Source organism: Pteropus alecto, unplaced genomic scaffold, assembly GCF_000325575.1.
Source record: "Pteropus alecto unplaced genomic scaffold, ASM32557v1 scaffold92, whole genome shotgun sequence".
NCBI lineage: Eukaryota > Metazoa > Chordata > Mammalia > Chiroptera > Pteropodidae > Pteropus > Pteropus alecto.
In genome coordinates, this window is record NW_006432447.1 from 5,213,681 (window position 1) to 5,232,609 (window position 18,929).

General features: G+C 38.7%; 1 protein-coding gene across 1 annotated transcript in view; it reads right to left on the reverse strand.

Annotated features, from left to right (window-relative positions):
- Positions 1-1,972: 1,972 nt before the first annotated feature.
- The window catches only part of PCCB (propionyl-CoA carboxylase subunit beta), a 59,005-nt gene continuing 42,048 nt past the window's right edge, over positions 1,973-18,929 (reverse strand). Inside the window, exons 10-15 of the mRNA XM_006907219.2 lie at positions 17,633-17,756; positions 5,232-5,339; positions 4,875-4,975; positions 4,365-4,463; positions 3,254-3,353; positions 1,973-2,235 (exon numbers count right to left, since the gene is read on the reverse strand). Of these exons, the coding sequence (XP_006907281.1) occupies positions 2,114-2,235; positions 3,254-3,353; positions 4,365-4,463; positions 4,875-4,975; positions 5,232-5,339; positions 17,633-17,756 (654 nt within the window). The 3' untranslated portion in view covers positions 1,973-2,113. The remainder of the gene's footprint in view (positions 2,236-3,253; positions 3,354-4,364; positions 4,464-4,874; positions 4,976-5,231; positions 5,340-17,632; positions 17,757-18,929) is intronic.

The window sequence follows — 18,929 nt, forward strand, 5'->3', positions numbered from 1 at the left end:
TATTATTGCAAAAGTACTTAGAGCCCAATTAGAATGGAAGAGTCCCATTCTCCAACTGGAGAGGAAAGAAAGATGCTCAAGAGGAAAAATAACTTCCTAAAGGCATATGCCGGCTACCTGGAATGGTGCGGTGGCTGGTAGAAAAGAGGAATGTGGATGGTGGTCACATATTGGCTTTGGTCAAGTTGAGCTTTAAATGATGCAACATCCAAGCAGTGCTTACCTTTGGAACCAAGAGGCTGGAGCAAGGCAAAGTCATGAGTGGTGGAAGGACCCAAGGCTTTCATCATAGAGTAAAGCACACAGTATGAGGCACCTTGGAGCAGCACTCTGTGGTGGGCTTTCTGCTGAAACCACTTAAAATCTCCAGTTCTGGTATGGCTCTTAATACTTTACATACTCAGTAAAATAGTTTACAAGGATAGGGAAAAACAAACATAGACAAAGGACTCTGACTCTCAAATTGATATTACCACCCACTTCCTAATCCAAATAACTTGACCATGTGCCTTCAGTTTAAAGACAGAACTACAAAAAAAGTCTTGAACTTTTACCTCAGAAGGTTTATTGTTGATATAGCTGCAGTGGTTCTGAAACTTGTATTTATTGTAGGATGGAACAAATGAATGAAATATATTGAAGATAATGATAGCCAGTTTTATCACTGTGGGAGCAGACACACATAAATATGGAATAGGGAAGAACCAGTATGTTAGATTAGTAGGAATGGGGCAGGGAAAAAATGTAACTACTATCATGTATGTTTGAAAATGTGATAGGGTGATAGCATAGTAAGAAAAACAATTTCAGAAAAAATGTTTTTAAAAATCAATGAGTCTAAATTGATACTAAAACAATGAAAGAAGAGAAAGCTCTTCCAGTAGAGTACCAACTAATAAATGCAGACACTATGATGGTGAGAAACATAATACAGTCAATGGAGAAGAGTTCATTGAGGCAAGAGTCATCAATGAACACAAAGTATTGGATAAGTATGTTGGCAGGCTTAGAGAACGCCCCAGATAAGTTATCAGTCACAAAGAGAAAATAGTAACCTTTGCAGCCACCACCTTAACCAAGTGATCAGAGTCAATTTCATCGATAATGAAAAAAATCATGTGCTTCCTAATGTGCTACATGGAAAGAGCACTCATATGTATTACTCTTACCTGGATCTAACTCTCAGGAAACAATCAAAAACCCAAACTGAGAGACATTCAACAAAATTAAGTGGTAAACACTCTTCAAAAATGTCAGCATCATGAAAGACTATAAGAAAATGAGCCTTGTCTCCTAGGAAATAAACACTGATCTTTTGGGGGATAAAGGGTCATGATTCTGCAACTTACTCTTAAATGAGTCAATAAAAATAATTTATGGAAGAGATGAAGCAAATGTAGAAAATGTTAAGAACTGGAGAATCTAGGGGAAGGTATACATTACAACTGCAACATTTCTATAGGTTTGAAAATTTCCAAAATAAGATTTTTTAAATGTGAAAACACATTTCTGGAATAATACAGGGTATTGCACATTACTGAGGATCTATTCTTCTAGACACATACTTGCAAACACTCGTTTAATTCTCAACAAGTCCTAGAGGAATTAAAAGGGCATATTACTTAAATATGTTATTATTTAAAAATAAGTAAACTGCAATGGACTAGTGGTTACCAGAGGGGAGGAGGGAGGTAGAAGGGGGGAGGGGGGAAAGTAATTTCTTCAATTAAAAAAAAAACATGAAAAAAAATAAGTAAACTGAAGAAGAAGTTTTTAAGGCAAAGCACTTATCTCACCTATGGAGAAAAAATTAATTCTTGGAGAGGAAACGAAAAAGAATACATAGAGGTGTCAAATAAGGAGCAGCTCTAGGTGACAATACTATATAGCTTTCTTGATTTTTCAGATTTCTACCAAAGAAAATTAAATTTATGCTCAAAAATATACCACTTTTTTTAATAAAGCAAATAAAATCTTTCTAGAATTTAATAAATTCAGCCATTCCAAGTAATTACTGATATTTAGATCCCCAGGTTTCACAATTGAAAAAGGCAGGGATGAGTGCAAATGGCCAGACAATAATTAGCTCTTGGTTTATTTTCCTTTGGTTAATTTACAATGGAATATTTGCATGCTTCCTCCAGGGACGTTGTACCTTCTTGCTGGCTAAAACATCCAGGTCACAGCAGATTCGAGCACGTGTAGAGGAAGGCGGGATGATGTCATCCACAAACCCTGGTAAAGCACAGAAAAGGGAGTGGATCATTTGCACCCCCAGATGATGCCACCCCCCAAACTGTGCCCATCCTGGGAACCATCTCTAGGACCAACAGTGTGAGCAGGGCCCAACTCGATGTTCGGGGATGGGCCCTGCAAACCCTCCTCTGCATCCCAGGAACTCCCCTGTTGCTCTGGCAGGTCCTCTACTTCTGGCCTAGGAGCACTTTGCAAGAAAAGGAGAATGTGACCTCCCTCCTTGCCAAAAAAAATTCAATAGGAAAGAAAATACACATGAACTTTCAAAAATGGCTAGAGCCATTCCTCCCATCCCTGTACACAAAAGTCCTCTGCAATGTGACTGCCACTCCTCCCATCAAGAAGCAGATTCTCTTTCTTTACCTGGCTTTGTGACTTGCCACAAAATGTGGCAAAAGTGACACTGCAACTTCCAAATCTAGGCTTTAGCATCTTACAACTTCCCCTCTCAGCCTTCTGCTGCCCTCAGGACACCATGTAAACAAGCATGGACTAGCCTGCTTAAGAATAAGAAAGCATGTGGAGAGTCTAGCTGACGGCCAGCACTAACCATATAAGTGAGGCCATCTTGGACTATAGAGCCCCAGTTGAGCCAGCTGATGATTACAGCTGCATGCCTGATCCCAGGCAAGACCAGAAGAACCACCCAGTTGAACCCAAACCAAATCACTGATCTTCAGAACCATGAGCAAAAAAAAAAAAAAGGTTGTTTTAAGCCACCCTATTTGGGGGTGAATTTTTACACAGCACTAGGCGACTAGAACAACACTAAGAAATTTAGCTGTTTCAGCAATGTTGTTTGGATCTTGGGTACCAAACAGCTTATATAGGCCTCACTGTCCTAAAGTAATCACTGCCCAGGGACAACCCCAACCTATAACAGTCTCCAGTTTCAACTGTAATGGAAAAAGGCAGTTCTGTGAGACTTTTTACAGGAAAAGAATGAGCGAGTGACCCCACAAGTGAACCAAGTTGCCCTCCTCACCACAGTCCCTACCTCTCACTGCTGCAGGAAAAGGGTTGGCAAACTTGTCGATATACTCTGCTTGAGCAGCTTCCACATTCTCATGCCCTTTGAAGATGATCTCCACAGCACCCTGTCACGAGAGGAGTTAAGGAATTTCACTGGAGATCCCAACTGAAGACAGACCTCTCTCAACTCATTATCACTGTCTGTGGCTACAAACTTCTTGGCAACTCAAAGTATACTGGAGAGAAGAGCCAGCTCCAGGTGCCAGCACAGACGGAATGTACTGTCTAGAGTCAACAGCCATCATGATTCCAGGGGCTGTAAGACACTCACCTGTGGCCCCAATGACAGGCAGCCCAGGAAAGCCAGTAGCCTGTCTCCCCAGATTCCATCCTATCCTCTCCAACTGCACTTATCTAGGATGTGTAGTGTATTTTCCACTATTAAATCTATGGTCCCCTGAATCAAGGGAAAGTAAAATGCTGTTTTCCTTTTTCATTATCCTGAGCCCTGAGTACAAAATTCAGTGGCCAGAGGCGGACACATTGAATTGCAAATGTAGAATAGGAGTATAGTGGACTGAAAGATGGGCCTTAACATCAGAACCCCTAAAAGTAAGCTCAGGGAAGCCCCCCTAATTATCTGATTCAACCCCAACATCTATTTCAAAGCAGGAAAGGAGTTTCCCAAGGAATAGGCTAAGTAACAGAAAAGGCCTTGCCCAAAATCACCAAGATCAGAACTACAATTCAATTTCTACAGGCTCAAACGAGGAGCTCTGAAGCCCTGCCTAGGAGGTGAGATGGGGTTGGGGGAAATGTCCAATCCTCCCAAAGGCTAGTTCAGCTGACTCAACCCTTTACTGGCAACCTCAAAACTCACTCTGGGCTCTTACCACACTGAACATGAAGACACTACTATCATGTGCCTGAAGTGAGAATGCGGAACAGAAGGCAGAGCTGGCCCTGGGGCCTCAGGATGGGGAGACTTGCCAAGATCTAGGCCCCAACTCCCTGGAGTCCTGGCCCATTCTGGGGGCCCTGGCCTCCCTCCAACTGATTTCCTAGTTGTGCTTTAAGCCCTTGCTGGGAGAGCACAGTCCCTAGACGCAGGAAAAAGGAAAGCTAGAGGTCCTCACCTTTGCTCCCATGACTGCGATCTCTGCTGTGGGCCAGGCATAGTTGGTGTCACCACAAAGATGCTTGGAACTCATGACATCATAGGCCCCGCCATAGGCCTAGAACACATTCAAATGCTAAATGTTAGAATTTGAGTCAACCAGATCATGTCCCTGAAAGACTCGAAGAAGCCAAATAGAATGAGGACAAAAAAGCAAGAATAGCCCTTCTGGGCTACTGAAAGCCCAAGGTCTGTGAAGCCAGGGAGCCAGAGCAGAGAATACACGGACGCAGCCTGGAGGCCTTTCATAGTTAACATTCATTGTGTTTCCCACTGCTGTTTTAAGTTCCCAGAGGTGACCATGGACATCTCTGCAAGGTGTGTCTGCAGGGCTGTAAATGCTGTCCTCACACAATCCTTTTAAGGGTGAGTGAGGCATACTACCCCCTCCCCTGCTGGAACTCTTAGCCAGACCTCCATCTACAGCCAGGAGCGAGTGGGCTCACAGCCGCCAATGTGAAATCCTCACCTTCCTGGTAATGACTGTGACCTTGGGCACAGTTGCTTCAGCAAATGCGTAGAGAAGTTTGGCGCCATGCCGGATGATGCCCCCGTATTCCTGTGCTGTGCCTAAGGCATGAGAAAAGTTACCAGATACCCACAAAAGCCCTCACAAGGTCTGCCTGCCACTCTTAGGTGCGAGGTCTTCCCCAGCTGCCCAAAAGGCCAAGAGAAGGCCACTCTCATACTGCACCACCTTCTAGACACCCAGAATATGGAAAAGCCGCAAATCTTTAGGTAATTTTGCAAGAAGAATTGCAAATAAAGTGAATGCCTCACTGGGCAAAGCCACATGTCCTAGCTCCCACCTCTATCAATGACTTACCAGGCAGAAAGCCAGGGACATCAACAAAAGTGATGAGTGGAATATTGAACGCATCACAGAATCGGACAAAACGAGCCCCTTTCACAGATGAATTAATATCCAAGCAGCCTAGAAGAGAGAGATTATCTGTGCTGAGTTTCTGGGAAGTTCCCAGTTCTACCCACAATGGGAATGTGCTCTCAGCAAGCATCCAAGAGCTGGTTTCTATGGAGGCACCAAAGTCTCCCTATCAGAGAATGGTAAAGGGGAACCCTCACACTCCAAGAAAAACAATGAAAACAGGAGAACCCGCCTTTGGCACTGGCCAAAGAGGGACCAGGAGTAGCCTCTGCTCCACAGGCTTTCTTGTTGGGAGCACAGTGCAGTGCAAACAGTCAAGCTCTGCCTCATAAACTGAAGGGCTACTGCCGCCTGAGGCACAGCCTGGTTTACCCCAGTGGAACGAGCACCGGGAGTTATCATTCAGGAGCTGGCTTTAGAGAGTCCCTGTAGCTTAAAATCAAATTCTGGCCCCACCAAACATGACTATGTGCCCTTGGGAAATTACTTCTCAGTTCTGAGGCTGATGTTCCTCACACACAAGGTAGGGATGTAACTATCTCCTACCAAGGTTGTAGGAATTAAAGGAGATGGCATCTGTAAAGTGGCCAAAATAAAGAGCTCAATTACTAGTAAATCTCCCTTCCTAGACCAGGAAAAATGGAGTCAAGCAATCTAACAAATGTAGAATTCAAAACAGTGGTCATAGAGATGCTCAATGAACTTATGGGAAGTGTAGATTAATTCAGTGAGAACTTTAACATAGAGATAAAAAACGAAAAGAGAAATGGAAATTATAAAAGGGAATCAGTCAGAAATGAAGAACACTATCCGAGATGAAAAGTATATTACAGGGAATCAACGGAGTGAATAAAGAGGATCGAACCAACGATACAGAGGATGGGGAAGCCAAGGACACTCAATCAGAACGGCAAGAAAAAAAGAAGTCAAGACTATAATAATAATTTAAGGACCCAAGAGACAAAATAAATGTAAATAGGGGTACTTGAAGGAAAACAAGAAGTTGAAGAGCTATTTGAAGAAATAATGATGGAAAACTTCTCTAACCTTGTGAAGAAAATGGGCATACAACCCCAGGAAGTTCAGAGTGTCCCAACAAAGAGGAACCCAAAGAGGCCCACACCAAGACACATTATAATTAAAATGCCAATGGTTAAATACAGAGAGAATCTTAAAAGCAGCAAGAAAAAAGCAGTAACCTACAAGGGAGCACCCATAAGACTGGCACCTGATTTCTCAAAAGAAATTATGCAGGACAGAGGGCTTGGCACAAAATATTCAACGTAATGGAAAACCAGGATCCACAACCAAGAATACTTTATGCAGCAAAGCTATCATTTAGAGTTGAAGGACAGACAGATAAAGAGCTACCCAGACAAAAATAAGCTAAGAGAATTTATCCACATCGAGCCAGTATTACAAGAAATGTTGGAGGGACTTCTTTAAGAAGAAAAATCATGTATCGAAAATGGGAATAAAGACAGCCAAAAGGTAGAGTGACTGAATGGATAAGAAAACAAGACCGCTACACATGTTGCCTACAAGAGACTCACTTCAGATTAAAAGACACACACAGTCTAAAAGTAAGGGAATGGAAAAAGATATTGCCTTGATGGACTTAGAGGGTACTGTGCTGAATGAAATAAGTCAGATAGAGAAAGACAAATATCACATGATTTCACGTAAATGTGGAATCTAAAGAACAAAATAAATGAGAACATTAAAAATGGAAATAAATTCATAGATACAGAGAATATTTTAAGTGCTACTAGATGGGAGGGGGGTTGGGGGAGACAGAGAAAAAGGGCAAAGAGATTAAGAAATATAAATGGATAGTTACAAAATAGTCGTGGAGATATAAAGTGTAGCATAAGGAAATCAGTCAACAATGTTGTAATAAATATGTTATATGTAAGCGGGAAGAGGGGTACTGGATTAGTGGGGCGACCACTGTGAGTTATGTGGATCTCTAGTCACAAGCTGTATAAATGAAACTAATAGATTACTGTACGCCAACTATAATTGAAAAAAACTCATTGTATTTTACAATGTAAATACAAGCAACTAATTGTCTATTATATTTCAATAAAGCTGGAAAAAAATTTTTTTAAAAAGCAGAACATTACAGGACCCAACTCCCGTGTGCACCCTCCTAGTTACTGCTCTCACCAAGGGTAGCTGCTGTGCCGATGTTTCAGTGTGGATTAGCTTTGTCCTCTCTATGAATGCAATCCTACAGGGTATATATACTCTTTTGTGTCTGCCTTATTTTGTTCAATATTATGTTAATGAGATTCAAATACATTATGCGAATAGCCATAGATTGTCAGTTCTCATTTTTATATGGTAGCCTGCAGTATGAATATACCACAGTGTATTCACCCATTCTACTGTTGGTGAGCGTTCCAATAGTTTCCAGTTTGGAACTTTTGAATAAAGCTGTTTACTTTCTTTTAAAAAACAAAATAATAATAAATAAAAAATTTTTAAAAGATACCATTAATCAATTGAATAGGCAAGTCACACACCAAGAAAAAAATATTTGCAATATATTTATCTAAGGAGTCACATCCAGAATATATAAAGAACCCTAAAAATCAACAATAAAAAGACAAAACAACTCAAAAAACAGGCAAAACTTCCCTCTTGCCAAATGCATTTTCTGAGATAATAGAAATGTTCTATATCTTGTTTTGGATGGTGATTACAAGGTTGTATAAAATTGTCAAATTGACAAAACCTATCAAAACGAACACTTAAATGCCATGCATTTTATTGTAAGTTATAACTCAATAAAAGAAAGATGTTTTCAATCTCCCTTCCTCCCTCTCTATTCAAAATCTGTTAAAGACCTGAAATAAAGAATCTAAGTCATGAGTCCCTGGTTGAAGGCAATTATAAATTAAGAAATTGCACAAAGTACAAAGAAGCTAGAATAAAAATCAACCTTAAGAAAAAAAGATGAGCACTGACAACCAAAACAAGATGTAATCATTGGGAAATGATCATAGAGAAAGGAAAAAATTGTGACCCTGAGTCACCACAAAGCAAGCCCCAGGTCCAGCAGCTGAGCCTTATCATCTTAGGCCCTAGTCCCAGGCCTGTCAGAGTACCGGGCATCCAGAGTACTCAATGGGCTCTGGCTAGTTCCTGCAAGGAAAACCTGAGAACCAGAATGGACACCATGAGAAGTGTGGTGGTGTGAAAGATTTCCTCGGCCTCTCCCCTTGAAGTTACAAGCTGAACAGCTATAATTCATCCAAGGGTTCCCTGATCAACACGCCAACACTTCTGAGAGATCCGCTCATTGAAACATCTGCAAGTGGGCAATCAGGGTGAGTTAGGGAGGAGGGAAGGGAGAAGAGTAGAGAGAGGTGCCGCAGACATAGTCCAGAGCTCACTGCGGCTCTCAGGAGAGCAGAGAAATCAGGCTGCAAGTACTGTTTTCTTTAGCCCCAAGATTCCGGCTTGAGCGATTAGCATATGATACAGCCAACCCAGTGATCAGAGAAGAGACGGAATACATAAGTGTAACAACTGTTCTAGCAGCCGTAATTGCCAGGCAGAAAACAAAGCCAAGGAGCCTAGCCACCTCTCCGTACCCTCCCAGAGCTAGGAGCAGAGCCCCAGAAAAATCTGTAGCAGTGGGGTGGCTCCACAGAGTAATGGTTAGCATGTCTGTTTTACACGCAGAAGGTCCTAGGTTCGAGCTCCAGCGGAGCCATGGCCCATACCCAGGCCCCGGGTGTGCGCCGTGAGCATGTGGAAGGAGATGACCCACCTTCAGAGATCCAGTTCTTAAGGGGAGACGGCAACATCCGTAGGTCAGGGTGGAAGTGAAGGGGTGGAGGGGGGAGGATTTAAAAATATATATATGTGTATATATATATATAAAAAACTGTAGCAGTGAGTATCTGAATACAGAGTAGAACATCTACACCCCTGAGAAATGGAGAGAGAACTTCTGAGTGACAGACACACTGCTGCTAATCCCAGTGACAAGGATAGAGAGACACAGGTGAGGCAGCTGAGGCCTGGCGGTTACCATTACTGGAAGAACAAAGCCACAAACACACCAGCAGCCTCTCCCAGCCCATCTTGCTCTCACCCAGCGAGGCTGATCCCAGCAGGGGCACCTGGGACATCTCACACAATGTAACACTGAGTCTGCCTGCTGGGATACTGCTGGGACTTCACAGGCTCACCCACCACATTATCCCACCAGGGTGGTACTCTGAGACCAAGGTGACCCAGTCACAGAGGAAAGGCCCACTTCCCCAAGGAATACAAGGCATTTTCCCACTGCTAAGCAGAGATCCAAGAAGCCAGAGCTTGTTTGTTAGTCATCTTACTCACAGTTTCATATCCTTTTGCCTTTGTGTTTCAGGTAGCATAACCCCCTTCAGTATTTCCTGTAATGCAGGCCTTATGGTGGAATATTGTCTCAGCTTCTGTATGTTTGGAAAGGTCTTTATTTCTCTTTCATATCTAAAGGATAACTTTGCTAGACATGTTCTTTGCTGGTAGTTTCTCTCTTTCCATAGTTTGAATATTTGATTCCACTCCCTCCTAGCTTGTAGAGTTTCTGCTGAAAAATTCGATGATAATCTAAAGGAATTTCCTTTATAGATTGCCATCTCCTTTTCCCTGCCTGTATTGGGAATTCTTTCTTTGCCATTAATTTTTGTCAGTTTTAATATAATAAATAGGCCTTAGAGAAGGCCTTTTTGGATTGAGATAATCAGGTGTTCTGTTTGCTTCTTGGATTTGAGAATGCAGTTCTTTCCATAGGTTTGGGAAGTTCTCATCATTTGTTTGAATAGGCTATTTCCTTCTCTCTTTTTCTGGTATACTCATTATTCTTATATTGTTCTTTCTGATGGTTTCAGATAGTTATTTAATTTTTTACTTTCAATTCTCTTCTTCCATCCGTGTTATTTCCAGCTTTCTAGCTTCAATATAACTAATTTTTTCCTCCATCTGGTCACCTCTATTTCCTAATAAGCTCGCTATTTAATTCTTTATCAGTTTTACTGAGTTTTTTTTGTTTTTTTTTTGTTTTTTTTTTTAACATTTCAGTGTCCTCGGTAAAGTATTCCTTTTGTTCTTTAATTTTATTTCTGAGTTTGTTAAACTGCCTATATGAGTTTTCTTGCATCTCTGAGGTTTTTTTTGGAACTGCAATCTTGAATTCTCTGACATTTAAAGGAACAACCTGCAAAAATCTGGGGCAAAAAAATTTGGTGGTGATCACCTAAGTCCTGGAAGGAAAATGCCAGGGAGAGAGTTTCTTTGGAAAATCAGGGCATTCGAGAGCACCTGTATATACAGGGGACTTAAGAAAGGAACACGTATTTCTAGAACCAGATACATGCTCAGAAAAGACCTGAGAAGGAGAAATTAGAAATTACCTTGAGATAAATGAAAACAATATTACAAAACAAAATACCTGAGATGACCCTAAGCTTTAACCTTGGGCTGATCTCTAAAGTCTGTTTAAGTCTGATGAAGTGTTGAAGGAGAGCCCTAGTACAGAGCCAATTTTCAAAGACCAGGAAAGGTATTTTCTTGTTTGTCTGTTTTAGCACATAATGGTCAAAGATATCTTTGTGAAAACATTAGCTGGACACAAACTAAGGAACAGAGACTTCAGTGACCCCAAATAAGGAATACAGTCTCTGCAAAACGAGCTTGGAAAAGTCACTAGACAAATGGACTACTACAGCATTTCACAATCAAAACACAACAAACCCTGGAAAAAAGGGGAGAATATGATTTCTAGAGTTGCCACATTGTAATAGTCAAATGTGCAGTTTTCAACAACAAAAAGAAACAAGTATAGCCATTCAAATAAAATAGACAGAATCTGTCCCTAAGAAAGCCTAGAATTTGAACTTACTAGACAAAGACTTTTAAACAACTACTTAAATATACTCAAAGAGGTAAAAAAAAAAAAAAAAAAAAAAAAAACGAAGAACTAAAAAAGCCAGGAAAACGACGTATGAACAATGAAACTATTAATAGACAGACAAGAATTTTAAAAAGGAACCAAACAAATTCTCGGACTTGTTTGGCAGATTTGGACAAAAGAATGGACCAGGAAACCCAAAGGTGAAACTATTTCAATTATCCAGACTAAGGAGTAGAAAAAAAAGAAAAATTAAGTAAAACGAAGAACTAAAAAAGCCAGGAAAACGACGTATGAACAATGAAACTATTAATAGACAGACAAGAATTTTAAAAAGGAACCAAACAAATTCTCGGACTTGTTTGGCAGATTTGGACAAAAGAATGGACCAGGAAACCCAAAGGTGAAACTATTTCAATTATCCAGACTAAGGAGTAGAAAAAAAAGAAAAATTAAGTAATGGAGACTAAATGATCTATGGAATATCATCAAATGAACCAACATATATAGCCAAGCAGTACCAGAAAGAGGAGAGAAAATGGGAGATTATCTGAAGAAATCATGTCCGAAAATTTCCCAAATTTGATGCAAGACATGAAGCTACAAATCCAAGAAACTAACTTCAAGCAGGATAAACTTAAAACAGACCAACACTGAGACACATTACAATCAAATTATCAAAAGACAAAGACAGAATCTTGAAAGTAGCAAGAGAGAAGTGACTCATCACATACAAGGAATTCTCAATAAGATAACTGATTTCTCAGTAGAAATCATGGAGGCCAAAAAACAATGAAATGGCATTTAAAGTGCTGAAAGAATAAAACTGTCAACCAAGAATTCTACATCTGACAAACTTTCCTTCAAAAATCAGGTACAACTTAAAACATTCCCAGATAGATAAAAGCTGAAGAGAGTTCATTATTGCTAGGCCTGCCCTACAAGAAATGACAAAGGGAGTCCTTCAGGCTGAAGTGAAAAGATATTAGTCAGTATTGCAAGGCTGTATGAAGAAATAGAGATTCCAATAAAGGTAACTACATGTAGAAATATAAAAGCCAGAATTATTTTATCTGTTTGCTTGTATCAGTACTTTTTAATATGATTTAAAAAACAAATGCAACCCAGAAAGGTTCACTGGTAAATTCTATAAAACATTTAAAAATGAAATTATACCAATTCTCTACAATCTCTTCCAGAATACAGAATCAGAAAGTATACTTTCTAACTCATTCTATGAGGCCAGCATCACCCTATAAGCAAAATCAAAGACTTTACAGGAAACTACAGACCAGTGTCTCTTTATGAACACAAATACAAAACTGCTCAACAAAATATTAGCAAATAAAATCCAGCAATGTATAAAGATAATTACATACTATTTCCAAGTGGGATTTATCCCAGATATGCAAGGCTTATTCAACATTTGAAAATCAACTCATTACATCAACAATCTAAAGAAGAAAAATCACATGAAGAGATCAATACATTTAGAAAAAGCAATCACAAAATCCATCACCCACTCACGATAAAAACTCTCAGCAAACTAGGAATACAGGGGACCTTTCTTAACTTGATAAAGAATATCTTTTTTAAAATCTACAGCTAATATCATATGTAATAGTGAAAAACTAGAAGCTTTCCAAGATCAAGTAGAGGGAAGAATGACCCCTCTCACTACTCTTTTTAAAAACTGTACTGGAAGTCCTAGATAATACAACAAAACAAGAAAATAAAAGACATACAGAGAAAAAAGAAATCAAACTGTCTTTGTTCACAGATGACCTAAATGTCTACATAGAAAATCCTATGTACTAGAACAAGCAACTATAGCAAGGTTGCAGTAAGCAAAGTTAATATACTAAAATCTACTGCTTTCCTATATACCAGCAATGAACTTGAAACTAAAAACACAATACTGTTTACAGTAGCACATCCAGCAAAAAAAAAAAAAAAACTAATTAACAAAATAAACCTAAAAAAGTTAGATAAATCTAACAATATATGTACAAGATCTATATGAGAAAGACTACAAAACTGATGAACAAAATGAAAGAACTAATTAAATGGAGAGAGATATTCCACATTCATGGGTAGGAAGACTCAACATCATCAAGAGGTCAGTTCCTTCCAACTTGATATTTAGATTTAATGCAATTTCAATCAAAATCCCAACAACTTTTTTTGTGGATATCAACAAACTGATTCCAAAGTTTATATGGAGAAGCAAAAGATCCAGAATAGCCAACACAATATTGAAGAACAACAAAACTGGAGGGCTGACAATACTCAACTGCAAGACTTACTCTAAAGCTACAATAATCAAGACAGTGTGGTATTGGTGAAAGAAGAGACAAATAGATCAGTGGAATGGAACAGAGAGCGCAAAAATAGACATACATAAATATAATCATCTGATCTTTGACAAAGGAACAAAGGCCAATATTGTGGAGGAAAAACAGTCTTTTCAACAAATGGTGCTGCAACAACTGGACACCGACAGCAAAAATATTGATCTACACACAGACCCTACACCTTTCACAAAAATTAACTCAAAATTATTCTACAGGCCTAAATGTGAAACACAAAACTATAAAACTCCTAGAAGATAACAGAAGTCAACCTAGAAGACCTTAGGTATGGCAGTAACTTTTTAGATACACTACCAAAAGCATGATCTATAAAAGAATTGATAAGCTGGACTTCGTTAAATTTTGCTCTGCAAAAGACCCTGTCTAGAGAATGAGAAGACAACCACAGACCAGAAGAAAATATTTGCAAAATACGCATCTGATAATGGACTGCTACCTAACATTTACAAAGAACTCTAAAAACTCAACAATAAGAAAAACGCCAATATAAAAATGGGTGACTCCTGATGAGGCAAGGCCATGGAGAATGAAGTGTTGGCCTGCCTCCCAACACCCCGATAAAAGCGTAGGCCAATCACAAACAGCAAAGAATTCTGATACTTAACCCTCTATCTGCCTCAGCAAAGCTAAAGGACATTCTCCAGGCAGAGGGTAGAAAACAAGTAAATAAATCTCAAACTCAAAACAAAAGCAAAAACAAACTATATGCTATTTTATAGCAGGGAAGGCTTGTATGTGTTTCTAGATGAACAAATCCAGCAAATACAAAGTCCAAAGCATATTCTTGAGGGTGTCACTGGTATTCCTGTTCTTTCCTAACTTTGGCTACTTGTTAAGTGGGACAGGCTGACCAGCCTCTATATAAATGGCTGGCTTTATGTCAGTTCATCCTTCTTGCTGTATATCCTGGCCTGCCCTGCAGAGAGAGAAGGCCCTGCTGCCCATTCCTCCTACAGCTAGAAGCACATTGGAGAGTAGAAAATTTCCCTCCAGAAATAAAATATGCATCTCCATATAAGGATCCCATACATGAGGCCCAGGAAGAGACAAGGTTTCCAGGGAGAGGAAGAGCTGGCTTAGGTTTGTATTTATGTAGCACCCACTTCCAGAGCCCAAGATCTGTTCCGGTTACTACTGCTGTCTAACAAATTGCCCCCAAACTTAGTGGCTTAAAATAATGGCAATCTTGAAAATAAAATTTTGACAACCAAAAAAAAAAAAATTTTTTTTTTAAATTTAATGGGCAAAAGACCTGAACAGACACCTCATCAAAGAAAACATATAAATGGTAAATAAGCACATGAAAAGGTGCTCCATATCATGTCATCGGGAAAATGCAACTTAAAACAACAATGAGATACCACTCCATACCTACCAGAATGGCCAAAATCCAGAACACTGACAATAACAAATGCTAACAAGGATGTGAAACAATAGAAACTCTCACTCATTGCTGATGGGAATGTAAAATGGTACAGAAGCTCTGGAAGACAGTTTGGCAGTTTCATACAAACTAAATATACAATATATTATGTGAGCCAGCAATCACACTCCTCAGTATTTACCCAGATGAGCTGAAAACTTAATTTCATGCTAAAACCTGTACAAATATTTTTAGCACCTTTATTCAGCTTTGCCAATACTTGGAAGCAACCAAGATGTCCTTCAATAGGTGAATAGATAAATCCAGACACTGTAATATTAATCACCGCTAATAAGAAGTGAGCTATCAAGCCATGAAAAGACATAAAAAAATACATATTACTAAGTAGAAGAAATTAATCTGAAAAGGCTACATACTCTATGATTCCCAATCACACGACATTCTAGAGAAGGCAAAACTATGGGAACAGTAAAAGGATCAGTCATTGGCAGGGGTTATGAAATTATAAGTATTAGGGGAAGGGAGTGATGAATAGGTGGAGTTTAGAGGTTTTTTAAGGCAGTGGAACCATTTTGTATGATGCTGCAATGATCATTATACATTTATCAAAGTCCATAGACTATAAAACACCAAAAGCAAACCCTAATGTAAACTATGGAATCTGGGTGATAATGATGTGTCAATGTACTTTCACCACTTGTAACAAATGTACCACTTTGGTTCAGGATACTGAGAATATAGTAAGTTGTCCATGTATAAAGAGCAGAGTGTATATGGGAACTCTTGTAGTTTTTAATGAATTTTTCTGTGAACCTAATAAAGCTCTAAAATATTTTTTTTAAAAATTTTTTTAAGTATTATACACCAGGACCAAGATGGATATATCCCAAGAATGCAAAAGTGGTTCAACATACAAAAAAACAATTAATGTAATACACCACATTCATACAACAAAAGATAAAAACTAATACTCTCAGTTGATATAAAAAAAAGGCATTTGACAAAAATCACCCTTTAATGAAAAAACACTCAGAAAACCAGGAATAGAAGGAAATGTCCTCAATATGAAGGGCATATAAAAAATCACAACTAACATCATACTCAATGATGAAAGACGAAGTTTTCCCAAGATCAATAACAAGACAAGGAAGTCTCTTTTCACCAACAGACACACAAACCAATGCAATAGTATTGTGAGCACAGAAATAAACCCATACATCTATCACCTACTGATTTTTCAACAAGGATTTCAAGCCCATTCAATAGAGAAAGAATAGTCCATTCAATAAATGGTGCTAAGATAACTGGATTTCCACATGCAAAAGAATAAAGCTGGACCCCTAACTCACACCATATTATTAACTCAAAATCGAGCAAATCTAAATGTAAAAGCTAAAAGCATAAAACTCCTAAAAGGAAACGGGGAAAGCTTTGTGGCACTGAATGTGGCAACAAGTTATAGGTATAACTGCAAAAAGCACAAGCAATGAGAAGGGGTAGGGGGGAAAGGGAGAGAGAATAATTGAACTTCATCAAATTTTAAAACTTTTGTACATCAAATGGCATTGTGAAGAAAGTGAAAAGACACCTTACAGAATGGGAGAAAATATTTTAAGTCATGTATGAGTTTAATATCCAGAATACATAAAGAACCCCTACAACTCAACGACGACAAAAACCAAATAATTAAAAACAAGCAAAGGACTTACTTGAATAGCTATCTCTCCAAAGATATGCAAATGGCCAATAAGCACATAAAAAAATGTTCGACATCACTAATCATTAGGGAAATATAAGTGAAGATAACACTTCACACCCACTAGAATAGCTATTATCAAAATACACCAGAAAATAACAAGGGTTGACCAGAATGTAAAGAAACCGGAACCCTTGTGCATTGCTAGTGGGAATGTAAACTAGTGCAGCCTCTGTGGAAAACAGTAGAGTGTTTCCCCAAAAAGTTAAAAAATTATCACATGACTCAGTAATTCCACTCCTAGGTGTATGACCAAAAGAAGTGAAAAGAGATTCAAACACATACTTGTACACCAATGTTCCTTGTAGCATTATTCGCAATAGCCGAAAAGTAAAAAGAATTCAAGTGTCCATCAACATATGAATGATTAAAATGTGGTATACACATGCAATGGACTATTATTCAGCCATAAAAAGTTAAAATGAAGTTCTGACACATGCTACAACATAGATAAATCTTGAAAATATTAATCTAAGTGAAATAAGCTGGACAAAAGGACAAATATGATATGATTCGACGTATATGGAATATCTAGAAAAGGTAAATTTTAAGACGAATTTAGATGACCAAGGGCTGTGTGTACGGTGGAGAGGAATCTCTATTTGGGGTGATTTGAAAAGGTTTGGAAATAGATAGTAAAGGCGGCAGACAGTGTGAATATAATCAATGCCACTGTGCTATACACTTAAATATGGTTAAAAAATATAGGGAAGTATTTTTAAGAAAGAATACTTCTCAAGAAGCATTTTGAGAAATTATTATAAGAGAAAGGAGGTTTTACGACAACATCTATTTGAGGTTTTTTCCCTGGACACAAAGCCATGTCTGAGGAAAAGGCAAAAGGCAGACGCTGTGGGCCCAGGGGGCCCTGACCCCACCCCCAACTACCACCTGGGATTTATGAGAATTTCTCTCTCTTACCTGAAGCCACCTTAGGCTGGTTGCCAACAATTCCAACAGTCCTCCCGTTCATTCTTGCAAAACCAACAATGATGTTCTTAGCATAATTGGGCATGATCTCAAAAAATTCTCGCTCATCAACAACCTGCAGGAAAAAATTTACTCCTGAGCTCGAAATGATAAAAAAAATAAGATAAAACTATACTACAGAATTACAGAGTTGGATAGCTGCCACCCTACCACAAGTTCTCTAAGGAAGCAGGCAGAGGGGCACCTCCTCCCTGCTGGATGGGACAAACTTTGTGCACATTGCTAGGGAGAAGATAAACCAGTGCAGCCTTTTTAAAGGTTCTATTTGAATTTGGCATTATACTTTTTTACTTTATTTTGAAATCATTTCAAACTTACATAAAATTTTTGAGAATACTTATACTGTATCCACATTTATTAACATTTTACCACATAAGCTTTATCATTCCTTCTCTGTCTCTACCTGCCTATGCCGTTTCTGTGTGTGTGTGTGTGTGTGTGTGTGTGTGTGTGTGTGTTCTCTTTACATATATTTGCGCATACACACACAAAAAATTTTTCTGAACCATTTGATAGTAAGTTATAGACATGAAGCCTCATTACCCCTAAGTCCCTCAGTATGTATCTCCTATGAAAAAGGACATTCTCGTAGATAACTATAATGATGTCATCAAAATCAGGAAATTAAAATTAATACTATTACCTATTATAAAACTTTATTCAAATCTTTCCAATTATTCCAATAATATCCTTTATAGCAATCAAAAGCTCATTCTAGAATCTGATCCAAGATCACCTGGTGCTTCTTAGTGGTCCTATCTCTTTAGCTTCCTTTACTTTCATCCTTTTGGTCTTTCTTTCACAATCATGACATCTTTGAAGGCTACAGATCAGTTTTTTAGTTATTTGCCTTCTATTTAGATTTAATGTTTCTTCATTTAATTTCAGGTTAAGCATTTTTGACAAAATATCACAGAAGTGTCCTCCTCAATGTATAATATCAAAAGGCACATGACGTCTATTTGTCCATTAATGGTGGTGACATATGCCAGGTTTCTTCCCTATAAAGCTACTATTTTTCCATTTGTAATTAAGTATTTGGTGGGGAAATACTTTGAAACTATGTAAAATCCTATTCTTGGTCAAACTTTCAACCACTAGGTTTAGCGTTAATTGATGATTCTTGCCTGACCCAATTATTGCCATGACAGTTGCCAATTTCTAACTTCATTTTCTCCCTTCTCCATTTCTTGGCACTTAACTGTCAGAAAAGCTATGCCTTTCCCAT